This window comes from Patiria miniata, unplaced genomic scaffold (assembly GCF_015706575.1).
Source record: "Patiria miniata isolate m_02_andy unplaced genomic scaffold, ASM1570657v1 HiC_scaffold_17, whole genome shotgun sequence".
Lineage (NCBI taxonomy): Eukaryota > Metazoa > Echinodermata > Asteroidea > Valvatida > Asterinidae > Patiria > Patiria miniata.
In genome coordinates, this window is record NW_024037055.1 from 13669108 (window position 1) to 13687582 (window position 18475).

The 18475-nt window shown below is 39.2% G+C and overlaps 1 protein-coding gene across 1 annotated transcript in view; it reads right to left on the minus strand.

The window, feature by feature from the left end:
- LOC119724047 overlaps positions 1-18475 on the minus strand; it is a 154855-nt gene that overhangs the window by 77588 nt on the left and 58792 nt on the right. The window contains exons 47-64 of the mRNA XM_038194969.1: positions 15838-15895; positions 15414-15666; positions 14104-14350; positions 13759-13807; positions 12769-13024; positions 11894-12143; positions 11145-11199; positions 8219-8477; positions 7585-7739; positions 7112-7243; positions 6573-6779; positions 5740-5782; positions 4861-5012; positions 3059-3196; positions 2712-2970; positions 2267-2427; positions 1731-1862; positions 203-407 (exon numbers count right to left, since the gene is read on the minus strand). Coding sequence (XP_038050897.1) covers positions 203-407; positions 1731-1862; positions 2267-2427; positions 2712-2970; positions 3059-3196; positions 4861-5012; positions 5740-5782; positions 6573-6779; positions 7112-7243; positions 7585-7739; positions 8219-8477; positions 11145-11199; positions 11894-12143; positions 12769-13024; positions 13759-13807; positions 14104-14350; positions 15414-15666; positions 15838-15895 — 3011 coding nt within the window. The remainder of the gene's footprint in view (positions 1-202; positions 408-1730; positions 1863-2266; positions 2428-2711; positions 2971-3058; positions 3197-4860; positions 5013-5739; positions 5783-6572; positions 6780-7111; positions 7244-7584; positions 7740-8218; positions 8478-11144; positions 11200-11893; positions 12144-12768; positions 13025-13758; positions 13808-14103; positions 14351-15413; positions 15667-15837; positions 15896-18475) is intronic.

The following is an 18475-nucleotide window of genomic DNA, read 5'->3' on the forward strand; positions in this document are numbered from 1 at the left end:
CCAGACTCCAACTTGTCTTTAACATAGTATTTGAAATCGGCCAAGCACACATTTATTCTCTTATTAGCCACTCTGGACAAAAGCTTGCACAGTGCATCCTCCATCACTGGGGAGCATCTTAGAGCCCGCAGCAACTGTGTACCGAGATCGGTATTAACTCTTTCTCCGTTTTCATTGAAGGGTCCTCAAGAGTCAGCCATACCTCAAAAGAGTGACATTGTAACTCCAGTTCTCAAATCCAACGCTCAGTTTGAAATCACAGGGGTCAACAATCAGCCAGGCCCTCAGGGTGCGACTGATGATGCCGAGGTCTACTGCTAGACAACACTCCATCCCTAGGCAGGTATCCGCATAGTGACATACACCTCCCGATGGAAGTGTGGGCTGAGAGGGGAGATGTGGACACGCTACGGAAAAAAGCAAGAAAAAGTGGTGATACTAACAAATAAGAAGAGTTATTAGAATACCAGATTTCATTCTGTAATGTTTATGTTCGCAGTAGGCTGAATAAATTTACACAACTGTATCATGAGCCGTGCTCTAACTGAAGTAAATGTGTAAAACGAAATGATTTTTGAACTTTTTTTGACATCTTCAGAGAAGTATACATATAGATGACAATGGGGGAAAGTGAAAAACTGTACAAAAAAATAGATATAGGATTAAACAGTCACCGAGGGTCCCACAGCAACATAGGGTTTATGAATATGATTGTTTATTTCATATTAAATGGCATGGTCAATGTGGTCATTGAGTATTGCATATTACTAGCCAAAATATCTGCAAAATGACAAGCTACCTAAAGTTTATATCGAGTCAAAGTCAATTCCTAATATTGTGTTTCTATCATATAATGACAATTCATAAATACCTCAGACAGTTTAGCCATTCCTATTGGTCGAGAGCCCGTCACGTGGCCGGTATTAAACGGATGATAAAGACATGGCTAGCTGGTCTTAAACACTTTTCCAGTGTCACAATAAAATGTGGACTCCTAAAAATCCAGTGCCTCTTATCGTTTAATTGGTTGAACGTTCACAATCCTCACGTAGGCATGCGCAACACTACCAGGGAGTTAGAATTTTATAGTTCTAAATTCAAAACGCAACGCGCCAGGTGCGTTCTGCGCGACATCGCATAGAACATGATACGCGCGCGTCAATCTCCATAAAAGGGTTGTTTTCATCTTACTCGCCAGCTGAACACTCCATTATTTTGCAGGAGGGATGATTCAAAAAGCATAAAGTGAATTTGTTGAACAAAATCGGGATGTTTTGAACGAATTATATGATTTTTTTTTACCGAAAAGGTATTTATGAATGGGAATAAATATGTACTCCGTCGGTATTTATCACTCTGTTTAATACCACTTAGAGTCTGGATGCTGATAATTACCCTCGCCTCCGGCTCGGGTAATTATCAGCACCCAGACTCTAAGTGGTATTAAACAGAGTGATAAAAACCTCCGGAGCACACATTTATTCCCTTATTAATTCCACACTCAAACCCCAGAAAAATAAAAGTAAATTCTTACACGTAAAGTGAAGATAACTTGTAACTAACAATATCTTCAGAAATATTTTCTTTGCAAAGTTTTATAATCAGAACATGGTGCTCTTTAAGCGTCCGCAAATTATTTATCACTTAAGCACAAGTTATGAGAACAATTCTGGACAAAATGTGCCATCGTAACTTGATCAGCTGTCACACCCACAGCAGACTGTCCCTACCTCCAGACTGGCCAGGCTGTATCACAGGTGGGCAAGGTGAGGCCGAGACTAGACGAGATGGTAAGCCAAGAGCCTGAGCTACAGCCTCGAATCCAGCATCCAGGCTTCCCAACTGAGAAATGGAGGTTATACCTAGCAGTGATCAAAACAAAGTAGCATCTTGTCAAGTGGCTGACAAGAATGAGAAGAGATTAAACATATGACATCTGCATAGGTTTTCCTTTCATGCAAACTAAGGCCAGTTTATACGTGAAAGCGAATTTATGCAAAGTGTTAACATTCGTTCACAATCCTCACTATCGTTCACAATAGTTTCCATTCCGGTAAATTTTGCAGCGAGTGTTTCGTGACTCCAAACTCACTTTGCGTACACATTCGCACTAAGTATGAACTGATCGTACATTCAAGTCCCAGCAGGATATCCTACTCATAGACAGAATGACAAGGGCGTGAGCAGAAACAAACAAGCAGACACAGAAGCTTGGATAGAAGGGAACGGTTTCCTTTAAACGTAAATTTAGATTTAGCAGTCACACCTGGCAAATTTTTCCAGGAAATGGTTCCGTTTGGGTAGCACATAGGAAGAGGAGATACCGCACCATCTAAGATCATTAATTGTCCGGTGCAATGACCATCGATGCAGGCTTCTATGGACAGACTGACTGATATATGACCATCCATTAGAGCCAGTGTGTATCTGCATTATAGAAAAACAAGCAAGAAGTGCTGGTGTACACACATCAATATTAGCAGAAATTTAGCAATGTTAAGCAATCAACAAATAACGCTGAAAGAATAGTCCAAATATAAGTCACAATAATAAAAATGTTTTGTGTGTTTATCAGTTCATTTAATTTAAACGCTGATATAGTCAAGTATTACACTGCAGACCTATCCCATAATGAATACATTTTCTTAGGATATTTATTTAAATGCCAATTCACACTTGATGATCAATAATAAACAAGACATTGATTTTACCCAAGTGTCGCAAGGTTGCCAATGGTGATATCTTGACTGGTATCGAAGTCCAGGTGTGAGAGGGATTGACTGTACTGCCAGTTGCCAAACTGTAGCGTCAGCTGGCCCAGGCATGGATCTATCTCCATAGAGGCACTGAATGAGTGATTCAGCGGTCCAAGGTTCACATCCAGGCAGCAATGCATGCCAAAGCAAGTGTTGAGGATGCCACAGTGAGCCATGGAGGTCAAGTTACTAGCCAGCTGCATGCTGGGACAATCTGGAATAAAATATGCAGAAATTATAAGTCCTAATTCATGAAGCCTGTGTGGCAACGCATACCAAAACAAATTACAATCTGAACTTACTGTCATAAGACTGGGGTCCACTGGGGTTGACACACGGTAGATCACTAAAGAAGTCTGGGTCGATGCCAAGCCGTGATAGGAGGGCCAGCGTTGCTCCCTGGATGACCTGTCCCGATAGAGTTTCTACGAAACCATCAGCTGGATTGAAGTATTAAATGGGATCGTAAGTTTGGGTAAGGCGGCTGTTGAAATGTGAAGGTTATTGTATGGACTTTTTTATCAAGTGCCCCCAAAGTTGACAAATGTGAAAGAAACACTTGCAGGGGCGGATCCAGGAATTTTTGCGGGGGGGGGGGGGTGAGTGTCAGGCCCGTCAGATTTGTTTATGTCCGATTGTTGCAGACAGGCTGAATGTCATATTTTATTATTATTACTGTAATTGTTACAATTTTTTTATTGGAGGGGGAGGGTGAGAGCAGGAGAGGGTTTCCACCCCCAAAACCCCCCATCTGGATCCGCGCCAGACTTGAATCCCATTTCTACTCTGTGCCCAAGTGAAGACACTATGAGTTTGTGCGCATTCAAACCAAGTTTATTTTTTGTGCTTAACTGCCGCTTTTGCACGAAAGTAGCAACATTTTTGGGTTGTTGTTTTATTTCACAATGAAGCTTTTGTGAGTTATCACACATATTCATCAGCTGCTCCTGCACTGAAGAGTGTTAGTTCTAGGGACTCAGCATGAAGACAACTTTGAAATGGGCTGGCATAGGCTTGGCTTGGCTGGGTTGGTAAATCAAAGTGCAATAAGTTACAGCAGCGGCTTAGGAACCTGAATTCATTCCATGTGGACAATACCATTTTACAAATGTTTTACAAATCTGCCTTGCAAAGTATTATTACATACTGTCTTATATGTGTATTTGGAAACATGCAAGCACTGGATCGGTCTAAACTGGATAGGGTAGTTAAGCAAACGAACAAAATAATTGGTACTGATCAATCAATGGTTGACAACATGTATAAGTCTCTGATGCTGAACAAGATTGAAATGATTATGTCAGATGAAACTCAGCCTTTGTATGAAAAATTCACTAGAGCGGAGGATTAGAACTAAGCAGCATGCCAGTACATTTGTCCCTTCAGCTGTTCAGATTTTTAGCGTGCAGTTGGAGCAATGATGATTATTATGTTTAATACAAGATTTACAGAGATTAACACAGGATTTAAATTGTACCCACATGGAATTTTTAAGGGGGCTTTTGTAGGTTTTGTGCAGTATTTTTTATCTTTTAACACAATTGATGAGACTGAAATAGTGAATTTGAAGGGTCCCTATAATTACACGAACATCTGTTCGAATAGTTATAACACAGACTTTTAATTTGTAATCACATGGAATTTTAAACAGGCCTTTTGTTTTATGTTATGCGCAGTATTTTATCTGTACTGAATTTTAAAAACTTTCTATTTCTCTCTTCTGAGTGAAGTACATGTATTGTGATCTGTGTGAAATATTATTTATTATTTGTAATTTTGTAAGTGTTCATTTTTGTGTTTAATTGTAATTTCCCGTCAGGGATAATAAAGTCAATTTGAATTGAATTGAATTGAATTGTATTGGCTTGGCTGGGTTGTATCGAGTTCGTGTTGGAAATACAGAGCGCAGACAAAATATTACATGATGGAATTTTGGGCAGATGCTATTTCAAATATTTGGTTTTACCTTTGCCCTTCACTGACATATTTTGTAAGCTCTGCATATTTGTCGGAGGATCTGTGATTTTGTTGGAGCTTAGTTGGATTAATCTTGAGCTTCACTTTTCATGTGTAAGGTTAAGGGGGTTGGGTGGGTTCAACTCACCAGAGAGGGTGTAGCTGCTGAAGCCTGGGTTACAGATGGGAATGGGGATGTTATGCTCTATGTTGATGTCAGTGCACAGTCCATCGACGCAGTATTCAAGGGTCATGCTGATATCAAACTCTTTGGTGTCGTTCCATTGATCAATAGAATATCTGTCAAATGTACCCGTGAAACAGTCTGTCATCAACTAGAGTAAGTCAAGTGTTATAAACAATGAGAAAGGATAGCATAGTGGCAATTTGTGCATCTACATATTGCATCTCATATTGAAATGTAACAACTTTAATACCACATTTCAAAAGTCATTTTGTTAAATTGTACCTATTCAAATAATGAATTGATTAACTTATGTACTACGCTTTCCAGTTATAAATCCATTAGTGTTTTGAAAGAAATATCTGTTAATAATATTTTGGTAAGTTAATAAGACGAAGGGGATGTTATGCTCTATGTTGATGTCAGTGCACAGTCCATCTACGCAGTATTCAAGGGTCATGCTGATCTCAAACTCTTTGGTGTCGTTCCATTTATCAATAGAATATCTGTCAAATGTACACGTGAAACAGTCTGTCATCAACTAGAGTAAGTCAAGTGTTATAAACAATGGGAAAGGATAGCATAGTGGCAATTTGTGCATCTACATATTGCATCTCATATTGAAATGTAACAACTTTAATACCACATTTCAAAAGTCATTTTGTTAAATTGTACCTATTCAAATAATGAATTGATTAACTTATGTACTACGCTTTCCAGTTATAAATCCATTAGTTTTTTGAAAGAAATATCTGTTAATAATATTTTGGTAAGTTAATAAGACGAAGTGTCAAAGAATATACATTAGGTGCACTCAATATTCAATAATACTGATAAAGGTACCTCAAGTTCATTCCAGAAGACATGGACTCCGTCATTTCCTCTCCTACAACAGGTAAAATAAAAGGATTCTAAGAGTAGAAATTGTATTTTTTATACAATGATTTGCTTTCTGTTTGTTCAATGAATTAAAAATTATGTTTACCCTGTTATATTGAACAAAACTGACCTGACTTGACTATCTACTGACATTTGGAAAGTGTCATTCTTCCAATCAAAAGAAAATTATATATTTGTTAAATACTCCTGTGCAAGTACATCATCCCTTCATAAAGTGTAACCTTGTCTGATTTCAAAGCTTCTTCCTCTTTCCAATTGATCTTTTTAGTCTTATTGTGTACGCATGACTGTATCAATACCCGTCCCAACCCCTGTCAACCCTTTTGATTTCTCTTTTTCAGCTGGAAAAAAGCGTGTAAGTCTCGCCAGTCCAAGTTTACTTTTCATGTGAAAGTCCTGGTACCAAACACTAAAAAAAGTAAAGTCACAGACTCCCGTGATCGATTGAACGGAAGTTGAGGTCAACAAACTTAATTTGATAACAGTCATCATTTTTAAACATTTTCAATATGTTGTAAATCATAATGCTTTCTTTATTTTACAAATGTGCATTTATTGCCCTGGATTGGATGGGCCCGATCAGGACGCGAACTAAATGTAGAAAAATAGGATGCCACACACGATGTTCATCCTATACATGGTGTCCTGATGTGCTGTATTCTCGTAAAATCTCGCAGGTATTTGAGGTCAACTTACACGCTCTATTCGAAGGCTGTCCAGCTACCTGACCATTTTACACAGACTCTATCTCTCCGCCAGCAATATGAAGCTCTTACCCCACTGATAGCTGAAGACGGACCCATGGAAGGACCACTTCTCCAGACCCAACGAGAAGGTGAAGTCACAGGGGTCAAACTTGAACCACGCCGTGGCCGAGACATCAGCTATCTTCAGGTCCAGGTCCAGGCAGCATCGCAGCTCTGTGCAGGTCTCACCAATCACGGTGCAGTTACCTAGGATAGTTGTGGAACTTGCACAGACATCTGGAGAGATAGACACCAACATATATTGGTGAAGATGGTATAGTAATTCACAACAGTAACACATTATCGGTTTAAGCAGAGACTTAGGATATTTATACTATATTAACCTTATTTTCGTAACAGAAAATGAATGTAAGAAACATCAGCAGCATAGCAAGAAATTTGTCGTAGGGTGTTGTGGTGTTTGACTTAATAAAACATTTTGCCGTTATATTGTGTCTTTTTCAAAATGATGTTTTCGGCCAAAACTAATCCCGTTGTTTAGTGGTTAAATTCCTATTTTCCATTTGTATTTACGATCTGAATCACATAACAAACTTTTTTAAACTCACCTTGTCTGTGATAGGTGCATGCCTTTCCTGTTAGGAAGCTGCCCAGATTTAGATGACGCAGGGCTGCATCTATGGCAAACTGACCGATATTACCACCGAGGTAATCCAAAAAGCCTGATACAGTGCCGTCACCTGTACAGTGAACAGAAACCCACAAAAATCAAATAAAAAAAAGATCATTCCAGGATTTCCTTGCCACTCTTGATACCCCAAAAAATGTTCGATCATTTTCTCAGAGCAAGTTGCAATTGCTGCGACTACATACACAGAACATCAAAAATTAACAAAAATTAAACAGTTCCAATTCATGTTTTCTATAAGAGATCTATTTGGCGAAAACTATGCCTGATGTGGCAGTAATTCATGCACTGCAACTACCAAATTAGGGGAAACTAGGGTGATCGACCCCAGGTCAAAAAAACAGAGGAAAATCTGTTTGTTGTGATGCAAAAACAAGAAAGTTTAAGACATACCTGGCAGAGTGAAAGACGTCTCCTTGTTGCACAGTGGTATTGGGAAATGGCTGCCCTCCAATATGGTAACTGTGTTACATTCTCCATCCATGCAGAGGACTAGGGACAGGTCTACCTCAAACTGCTTGTCTTCGGCGATCTTAGCTACGCGCCATCTTCAAGATACAAATGTAGTTGATAACCGAGTCAAAACATTATATTACTGGAATCTTATGGCACGGTTGCCCAGTGATTTTCAAATTGCATTCTCAGGCTCACAGGGTGGTCAGGTTTGGCGGACAAGATGGGTTATTTACTTCTTTTTTTGTTCACTTAGGATCTGGCCAGTGACATTGGCAGTGACTAGATTGTTGAGCCAGTTTCACTTGCACTGCGCGCATACCAACATGTTCAATATAATAAACAATACAGTGATGATGCTCAATTGCTAAGCACAGCACAGTACATCTTGTGTACGTTTACGATGTCGTACACATTATTGTTTCATAACCTAAAGATGAAGTTCTGCTTTGCAAGGATTGTCACTGAGTGTGGAACATATAACTGTCAACAGTATGTTTCCCAAAATGGACACTCGATTATGGGATTGATTACACAAGCAATACCAATTATGGGTCATGGTCACTGTTCATACCTGACTCTCAGGACGCTGTTCACAACTTCCTCCATAACATCGCCCAGTGGGTAATGGAACAAGGTGACACTACGTTCCCACTTCTCAAAGCCCACAGACAGGGTGTAGTTGCAGGGGTCTAGGATGACCCAGGCATTGACCCTGCGAGTCGTTATCTTCAAGTTCATCTCCAGACAGCATATGATGCCCAAGCAGGTGTCGCCGCTGACAGTGCAAGAGAGGAAGTCGGGGAGCTGGGTGACGTCAACGGCTGGACAGGCTAGGGAGGAAGAGAATCAATGAGACATTTTAAAAATGACAATGCAGGGCTTTGAACTGGTGACAGTGCGATAGAGGAAGTCGGGCTGCTGGGTGCCACCAACTGCAGGATGACATTAGAAAGAAAAGAATAAATGACAATGGAGCGAATACAGAGGTTGGTATTGGTGATACTGCAAGAGAGGAATCCAGGCTGCTTGGTGACAACAGGAAGGACAACCTTCGAAAGAAAAGAATCAATGAAAATTGTGACGATACAGATATTGGAATTGGTGACAGTGCAAGAGGGGAAGACAGGAAACTTTGTACCAACTGCAAGGTTAACCTTAGAGAAAAAAGAATCATGACAAGTATTGACAGTGATGCAGAGATTTATTGACCGGACGTTAAAGAGAAAGAATCAATGACAGATATTGACAGTATCAGTGGCAAGACAGAGATTTTTCTTTGTGACAGTGCAACAGAGGTAGTTAGGAAGCTGAGTGACACCAATGACAGGACAATATTAGAGAGGAAGAATATATGACAGATATTGACAGTGACAGTGGCAATGCATAGATTTGTCTTGGTGACAGTGCAACAGAAGAAGTGAAAAAGCTGAGTGACACTGATGACAGGACAACTTGGGACAAAACAGAATCAATGACTGCTAATGACTGTGACGGTTGGAATGCAGAGATTTGTCTTGGTGACAGTGCAACCGAGGAAGTCCGAAAACTAGGTGACAACAATGGCAGGACAATATCAGAGAGAAAGAATCTACGATAGAAATCGACAGTGACAGTGGAAATGCAGAGATTTGTCTAGGTGACAGTGTAAGAGAGGAGGTCTGAAAGCTGAGTGACACCAATGACAGGACAACTTGAGAGAGAAAAGAATCAATGAAAGATATTGACAGTGACAGAGGCAATGCAGAGAATTGTCTTGGTGACAGTGCAACAGAGGTAGTCAGGTAGCTGAGTGACACCAATGACATAATCTAGAGGATAATATTAGAGAAGAAGAATGTATGACAGATATTGACAGTGAGAGTAGCAATGCAGAGATTTGTCTTGGTGACAGTGCGTGAGAGGAAGTCAGGAAGCTAAATGACACTGATGACAGGACAACTTGAGAAAAGAACAGAATCAATGACAATTATTGACAGTGAAAGCCACAATGCAGAGATATTCAAATTGGTGACAGTACAATGACATGGAACACAATTATTGACAAGGACAGAAGTCAGTGTCTTTGTAAGGGAAGGCGATGAATTAAATGACATGAACAGCTTGCCATCATCATGAGAGGTGGACAAACGGTGAACAAATTTAGCTCAGAGAGTACAGAAAACAGGGGTGTTTTAATACTGAAGAGAACTTCACCATGAGAATAGCAATGATAGTAACAATGACTTTGACAGGAAAAATATTGCCCGACAACCTGATAACAAGAAAACCAACAATAGTACCTCACCCAAGGAAAAAAAACTTCAGCATTGTAATTTTCCTAGTCTTTGCGCAAACGAACATATTTAAGAACAAAGATGCTGGTTTTTTTTGTAATAACTAGGAACCCACGCATTTTCTATATTACATAAATAAATGAAGTGTTTAAAAACAAGGTGAAAATTGTCCACGATTACGAAACTCTAAGAACAAGTGGTCCGCGGACCGCATGTGTCGCCCTTTCCAGCGGTCGATCCTGAGAATTATATTTTGTGTTTTGAAAAAAGTCAAATTTTACACACTTTTAAACAACTACCTAAAATTACCCCTAGATGACATTTGACAGCCAATGTTGGAAGAATGTGATGAGCCCCCACCTAAGGAACACTTCATCCAAGTTACATAAAATCCACCAAATTCTGTAGACAAAGAAACATTTGAAGCTATTCGAACAGTGACCTCCAATGACCTCTACGTGACCTATGACCTCTGGACATTTTTTAATCTGATAGAGAATTGTGTCTTTCCACCCATGGGTCACTGCCTCCAAGTTTCATCAAAATTTATACTCTTTTTTTTAAGAACAAACTTAACCTAAACTTCTGCGAATTGCATCATAATAGACCCCATGTGACCGTTGACCTGAAATATATTCCACATTATCTTCGGTATTTAGTGAACCTTGTGTCCAAGCTTCTTGGAATTCTTGCGAATACTTTGGCAATGAGAGTAATTTGAAAAACTTTAAAATAATTTTTAACATATAGACATATTTTATGGACTATGGTTAATCGACAACGGTGATATATACGGACATACAGATTGGTAAACATCTGTAAATGTTTCCCGACACAATCGTTGGGGCAAAACAAAACAGTATAAAGCCCGAATCATACTCGGCGCAAAAGCGAAAGCGAACGCAAATTTGTGACCTCCTGGCAAGTATTCCCCCTGCGAATTCGTTAAAGTGGAACTTATATTAACTCGGGCGAATTTCGCAGCGAATGTTTCATGACGTCAAATTTGCTTCGCATTCGCATTCGCAAGAAGTATGAACCGGGCTTAACAGCTGTTTCTAATCTTCACTTTTCGCTTGATTAATTTATTAAGTTGTGTTTAAGTACACAAACCCTGTCGAAGCTGACTTTGTTTGGCAAGGAGAGGGTAGAATTCTAAAAAGTAGCAAATTGGCATTTATTGCATCTTGGAAATAAACTCTTTCCAGTAAAATATTAACTTACTACTCCTCAGTGTCCCTGGTGTTCCCATTTCACATGGACTGGTGTGGAGATATTCCTGTTGAACAAAAATGAAATAAACGACGTTCCATGTAATTGAATAATTTCATGGCAAATGTCTTTCATATTGAAGTAAATGTTCAGTACATGTGTTGATTGCAGTGCTGATAAAGGTAAATTCCGAAATTCAATAGTTTTTCCAAAGCCTCATCCGATCCAGGGGAAATTTAAAGAGCGTTAAAAGTTGCAGTTAGCACTAGCAAAATTAGTCAAACTCTGGTATATATATTCTCACTCCTATACATTATGCCCTTGCTTATTTTGCAATTTTTATAACTACAAAAACGTCTGGAGATGGCTGAACCATCTTGCAAGAAAAAAAAACAGAAATAAGTTTGTATTTTCGAGCAAAACACAAGATAAAATAATAAAGCCTTACGTCTGTGGCTAATCCTGCTTTGACAAATGGCACATATGTATGCTTAGCAATTCATCTCCCTTCAATATGTCAAATTTGACAAAAATTTACAATTTTCTATGTGTTTCACACTGACATGTAAAGCGTTACACATCAGTGCCACGTACACACGTACACAGTTGCGTATGACGTCGCAAGACCACAGTGATTACCTATCTGGAGCACTAACCATAATGTTCACTTGCGAAAGCTCTCTCTACTGTCCGTTTCCAACAGGACAAAATTATTTCTAAGGAAATAAATAGATCAATTATGAAACATTGAATTCACTCACACTCAGGCCAAACTTCTCCAGCACCAGATCAATGGCAGAGTTTCCGATGCGACCGCCGAGCTCTCGTATGAATCCCTCAACTGTGCCATCACCAGGCAAGGTGAATGATGTGGCATTAAAGTTGCACAGGGGTATAGGAACCCAGACATGGTCTAGTACTGGGGTCATGGTGCAGATGTCGTCAATGCACAACATCAGGTTCAGCGTTACAGAGAAGACTTTCTGTGCTGTAAGCTTGTCAACGGAATAACTGTCAATAAAAAAAAAATCCAAACTTTTATATTAGGTTTTGCCCTTCGACGACGCATTTTATAAACGCTGTATACTCAGTGTTGTCTGAGGTCCTGTGAGAAAAAAATGACCTCGAACTAATGACCTGCTGCTTACTCGTGCAGACGTCTTACCACTCGACCACGAGCTTGCCGGGGTCTGCTGGCTGGTTCGAGGCTGATGATGTGCAACTAAACTATTTATAGAATAGGATATGTGCTGGGGAGATTTAAATTATATTGGAGTTTTGCCCTTCACCGATGTATTTTATAAACAATTAAACTCAGTATCGTATGATGGCCTGTGAGACAAATTCACAAGCTTACTCGGGTGGAACTCGAACCCCTAACCTCCCGCATGTAGACTAGAGCAGAAGTCTTACCACTTAAATCAATATATCTATGTCTGAGTATGAAAAACTGATACCCAATAATTAATAGCCAAAATGATTTCAATCTTGGATGAAATGACATATCACATACTGCATGTCCGGAAAAAAATGTTTAGAATCATTTTCAAATTCTACATTTTAAGTAAAAATGATAGGAATGATGATTGCCAATTAAAGCAACTCTGTATGAAAGACTTTTTGAAAGGAGACACACCTTAATTGCATTGCATTCCCGAGTTCCGTTGTCTCCACCTTCCCCCATGTGTAGCTGAAGAGGGTGATGTTCAGTTCCCAGTTCTCAAAGGCCACATACAGCTGGAAGTTGCAAAGGTCGACTTGAATCTTTGCGCTCAGCATGAGTTCAGTGATGACAAAGTCCAGATGGATGCAGCATTGGATGCCGAGGCAGCGATCATCGATTGAGCATTGGACAACATTCTCCAGGAAGGGTAAGGAGATCGTAGGGCAGTCTTTTTGAAAAAAAAACCCGGCAATGATAAGCTCAACATATATTTAAGATAAAAAGAGGAGTGTCATTGTGCTTGTTTCGCCTTAAACCTCCATCGGGACATGGTTTAGACCTTAAAAGGACTTGATATGAAGTTTATAATGAAACATAGCAAAACCAAAGAGGCATAAAAACACCCTTGAAAATGACAACACAAATATTTTTTTAAAAACACAATTGGAAAGAAAGTTAATTCAAAGGATTACATTGAAAAGTTATATTACATGGGCCCCTAAAAAGCAGAGTACAGTGTATATCATTTGGTGCTATCCAAAAAGTAACTGCCGAAATTATTGTTACCAAGCATACTATTTAAAGAGAGTAATGACATGAAACTCCCTTTGAACTTATCCTCTCTGGCATGCTGTCATTTTGAAGAAAACAATAAAAGAAGATGTTTGTAAAGACGAATTTTTGAAAATTCCCGTTAGTGGTTCAAGCGTTAGTAGAGTGCGCGCAAGCGTTGACACAACCGTTGGCGGTTGCTTCGACAGTTCAACGCTTGACATCGTGTTGCTGCAATCGGCTGATTGAGATCGTGTCCCGGACGCTGATTTCGGGCGCAATTCAAACATCACTTTTTCACTCCCAAATGCTGGAGGTTGTATAGTCACTCAAACTATATCATCAGTATTGTTTATAAACTTACTACACTCTGAAAGAACAGATAAAAGAAAATAATGTACTTACGATTACTAGTTGCCACTGCCAGTGGTAACTCGCAAGTCTCCCCAGTTATGATATCCTACAACAGCAAAAATATTCAGCATACCCATGCCTCATTATTTCGGGAAGTAATTATGTCAAGTTGTAAGGTTCATGGCAATTTAAGTAAGAGAAATGTTGCAGGCGAAGTATGAAGGCATGGAAGATAGTGGGATTGGCCCCAGGAAGGTTTCAGAATGACTTTGCAATTTGTAGATGCTTTTTCTTCTTTTTACAAGATTCAACAACTTGAATACTCCTAACATTTTCAATTCATAACAGCTTAGGGAAAGTACTAATGGTTGACATGATAACGCTATCAAACAGATCTTCTACCTCAATATTTAACTTTTTCAGGACCAGCTGGATGGCTGCCTGTCCCACATTGTTTCCCAGCTCCTTCAGGAAACCTTTGACCGAGCCATCCCCAGGCAAGGCCAGGGAGAAGTTAGCATTACACAGAGGTATGGGGATTCTCTGGTCTGCCATGATGGGGAAGTCTGTGGTAATGCCATCGATGAGGAGAAAGAAGGTCAGATCCACTTTGTATTCCTTGGTGGTGTCAAGTTTGTCGATGGAAAACCTGGACAAATCAAAGAAAAAAGTTTAAACTCATCCACAATTACTTTTCCGTAAGTTAGCTATCTTTATGAATGGTGCTTTGTTAAACATTTGGCTACAGACTCTGAAAAGGAACTGTAGATGGGGACTCACCTCTTGTGGGAGCCAGCGTGCATGTGGGCACTGCTTGGTGAATGTATGGGTTGGGAGTACATACAACTATCTTTTTACCGCAATTGACAATACAAGGGAGTTGAGCTGCAGCAATGACATATAAAACCGCTACATGACAAATTTTGGTTTCACGAAGTAACACCCAATTTTGCGCACATCGGACACTGGCGCAGGTGATTTTTGTTTTCACAAAGTTACTACACTGTTGCGGAAATATCGTTTGGATAAACGTTTTAAAACGTTTGACAGGAATGTAATTTATCTGTATTCTTAAAAGAAAGAAACTGCTTCATGAGTATAAAGGTACATAAGATCATTTCGCTTTGGCGCATTTTCTTTCGTATGAAAAACAAAAGTGCTCATAATCTTAAGTTGGGAAATTCATACAAACTAGCCTGTTGAACTTTTAGCTCCGTAAAACAGAGAAAACATTTTGCACATATTTTTGGGTCTAGTATTGGATTTTGCTGCTCATCTCCACAAGCATCCAACTGTAAACCTTTTTTCAAAGCTAGTTTTCGGAAAGAATGTTGTATCCTGACGCCACTTTATTAGCATATATTATCTCAATGAAGGTCAATCATTTCAAAAATGTTGAACAGACATGAATCTGGAACTGATGAGGAACATTTAAAAATTCGTTAAAAAAATACCTTGAAAATGCACTCAATTCTCCATATAATTTGTACACAATGTAAGAAGTACAGTGGCGTTAGCATACTACATTCTTTCCCATTTTTTTTTCAAAACAATGCCATTTCAGGAGGAATAATTTCCTAGGCTATTTGATACCAGTCCTGACTTCACTTTGAGCAAGGTTTCTTTCATTAAATCGGTAGGTACTTTTCCAAGTAATTCTAAATGATCCTTGGCTTTTATTCGATAGACTGTAATGTTACTTTTGAACTTACTTCACATCCAGCGCATCTCCAATCATGAAACTTTCCATCACTCCCCACTCGTAGGAAAATAGTGAGACGTTGAAGAACCACAACTCTAGCCCGACAGACAGTGTATAGTCACAGGGGTCGATGATAAACCAGGCCTTGGAGCTGATCTGAGTCACCTTTAAGTCTAGATTCAGACAGCAGTGGAGACTTGTGCAACGGCTGCCGATACGGCAAGACAACTGGGGAGGGGTGGTTGGAAACTGCACGGGACAACCTTGAATGGAATAACAGTTTGCTATTACCTTTTGTGAACAAACTTGATCATTTGATCGATTGGTCTTAACTGGATCATTTCGATAAACAATATTAGATTATGCGGGATATCATGTTGAACAAACCGGAAAAACCCTAAATTTTGCTGTGTAAACATATGAATGTGACTTACCGTCGTTACCAGCCGGCGATGCTGGAGGCAGACTGCAGGGATTCCTGGACAGATAGTTCTAAGAATAAAAACAAATACAACATAAGTAAAAGCACTGACACTAATCCATAGCTGCCTCCATCCATGGCTTTGTGTTGCAGTGTAGAATGTTTGCTATAACTCCATCTGCATGCTGAACAAAGCAGACTGCAATGGCAACTCCAGGATCTGAACTGTCGTAGGTCTCATCCGTGAATAGCTCAAGATAGGTTGTGCGGCATAGGGAGAGAATTGCGCATTTTGTGATAAAAGCGTGAAGCTTGGCATGTGAGCACTTCATAACATGAAATTTTTTTAGATCTTATCTGACCCCTGGTCACTTTTGAGGAGTCACTGACCTTTGAATACTCTATTTATACATAAATATTGTTCTTGAAAACATCGCTTTCCTACGACCTAGAAGTCCATGTATAGTCTTCGTACAATGTTAATATTGATAAAATGCCGGAAAATTTCACAAATGACCTCTAATGACCTTCCAGAGGTCAATGACCTTTGTATTAAATGCACTAACTCTGTTTATGGTTATTTATGCAATTTACCATTTGAACCCCATCTTTTTCGAGACCAAAGTCATAATGTTTAGTGGCTCATGCTATGAAAAGAATTTTCTGATGGCCTTCGTGGGGGTCAATGAACTTTGCGTATAGTATTTATAGATTATAAGAAGATTAACTATTCAAAACACCACTCTTTTATTACCCATATATTAATGTTGGGTATTCTTGCCACGATATGAATTTTCAGATATGCAGGCATTTCACATTTGACCTCTGATGACATGTGCGAAGCCAATGAACTTTGTATCCTCTGATTGCCGGTATTTATTATGTTTAATCTTCCAAATGCCACTTTTTCATGACCGAAGTCTAATTAGCACAAAAGGTGTGCATTTAAATAATTATTCTAGCATATCATGAAGTCATGACCACTGATCTAAATGTTTCTTTTTGTAAGGGCAGACGCAATTGCAACAGAATATAAGAGGCGCATCGGACAAGCACCACTCTCTAACAGTGACCATTGGGCTTGGTAAAAAGGTTAAAATTGTGGTTATCAAAGCCCATCTGGACACAGCGGGGTGTAATAGGTACACAAGAGTGAATTTTGCTTGACATGTATACATTTTCCATTATAAAACAAAACCACAGATTTCTATTCCAATTTCATCATATTGCGTTTGCCAATCAAACTAGTAGCCTCGAGGTCAGAGGTCACCTCAAAATCGTTTGTGGGGTCTGAATTTATAACATGACTGTAAATTAATAGGTGCAATATCGTTATTTGGCAACATTGAGTCGTGGGTCAAGAAAATTGCCTGTTGATGAATAAATAAGATAAATAGCAGCACATAGTTCATTGACCTCTCCAAGGGAATCACTACGTAAAATATGATGTCCCAACATGGCGCAAAGACGTAAGTGTTTGACTTGGGTCATGAAAAAGTGGCATTTACAATTTTGTAAAACTTAAAAATATCCACAGCTAGGCTATGGTTTACAAAAGTCGTGACCTCTCGTAAGGTCACCACAGGTTGAAAATGAAAGGCCTATATATAAAAATTCTCTTCATAGCATGAACACCTTTTATTTCGGCATGAATCGTGAAAGAAAGATGGGATTTAAAGAATAAATCGTACAACTATCCAAAAGTCATTGACCTCTCAAAGGTCACTAGAGGTCAGATATGAATTCTTCCCACATCTGGTCATTATTTTCCTTGCATGAAGACCCATTTCGTAGACTTAAGTCATAGGAAAGTGAAGTTTTGAAGAACAAAAGTTATGAGTATGTAAAGTTCATTGACCTCTCAAAGGTCACCAGAGTTCAATATGAAATGCCTCCATATCTGAAGATTTTCTTTTCATAATCTCATATGATACAGAAGGCACTCTGTATAGGGACCATTATAATGGTACACGTATGAAATAGTACACGTACGGGATACGTAAAACCAGCTAGATGCATCACCATTTCATGTGATTATTTCACGAAACCCGCATGCATATATATAAGATAGCATTTTGATTTGAAATGCACATTGCCTATAGTATGCCAGAAATAACTACGCATAAATGGTGATTTCACAAGCAAGTTTTTCTGAGCCGCATACATATCCAGTACACATACCATTTTTCTTGGTCCCTAGTGATAACATGTCCACAGGCACTTCCGAGCCATGTTTATGGCAGTTTCTTATGTGAACTTGAACTTCGATATTGAATTAGGGCTTCTAGTTTTCTTTTCTCTTTTTCCTCTTTTTCTTTTCGAAGGGGGAGATAAACTTGGGGAGCTCTACCTCCAACTTCCCCACTAAGGTACGCTAATGTCGGAGGTTAACTATAGCTGAATAGTAATATTTGAGGCTTTGCATGGTGGAGGTACTAAATAATGAAAGGTTTGCAGAAACACCATGTGCAAATAATTTCTCAACTAAGAGAATGGTTCTGAAAAGAACCAGAGGTATTAACACGACGTTCCGGTCAGTATGCTCTGAACGTCGGATGAATACCTCTGGTTCTTTTCAGAACCATTCTCTTAGTTGAGAAATTGTTCGCACATGGTGTTTCCGCAAACCTTTCATTATTTGAATACATGTA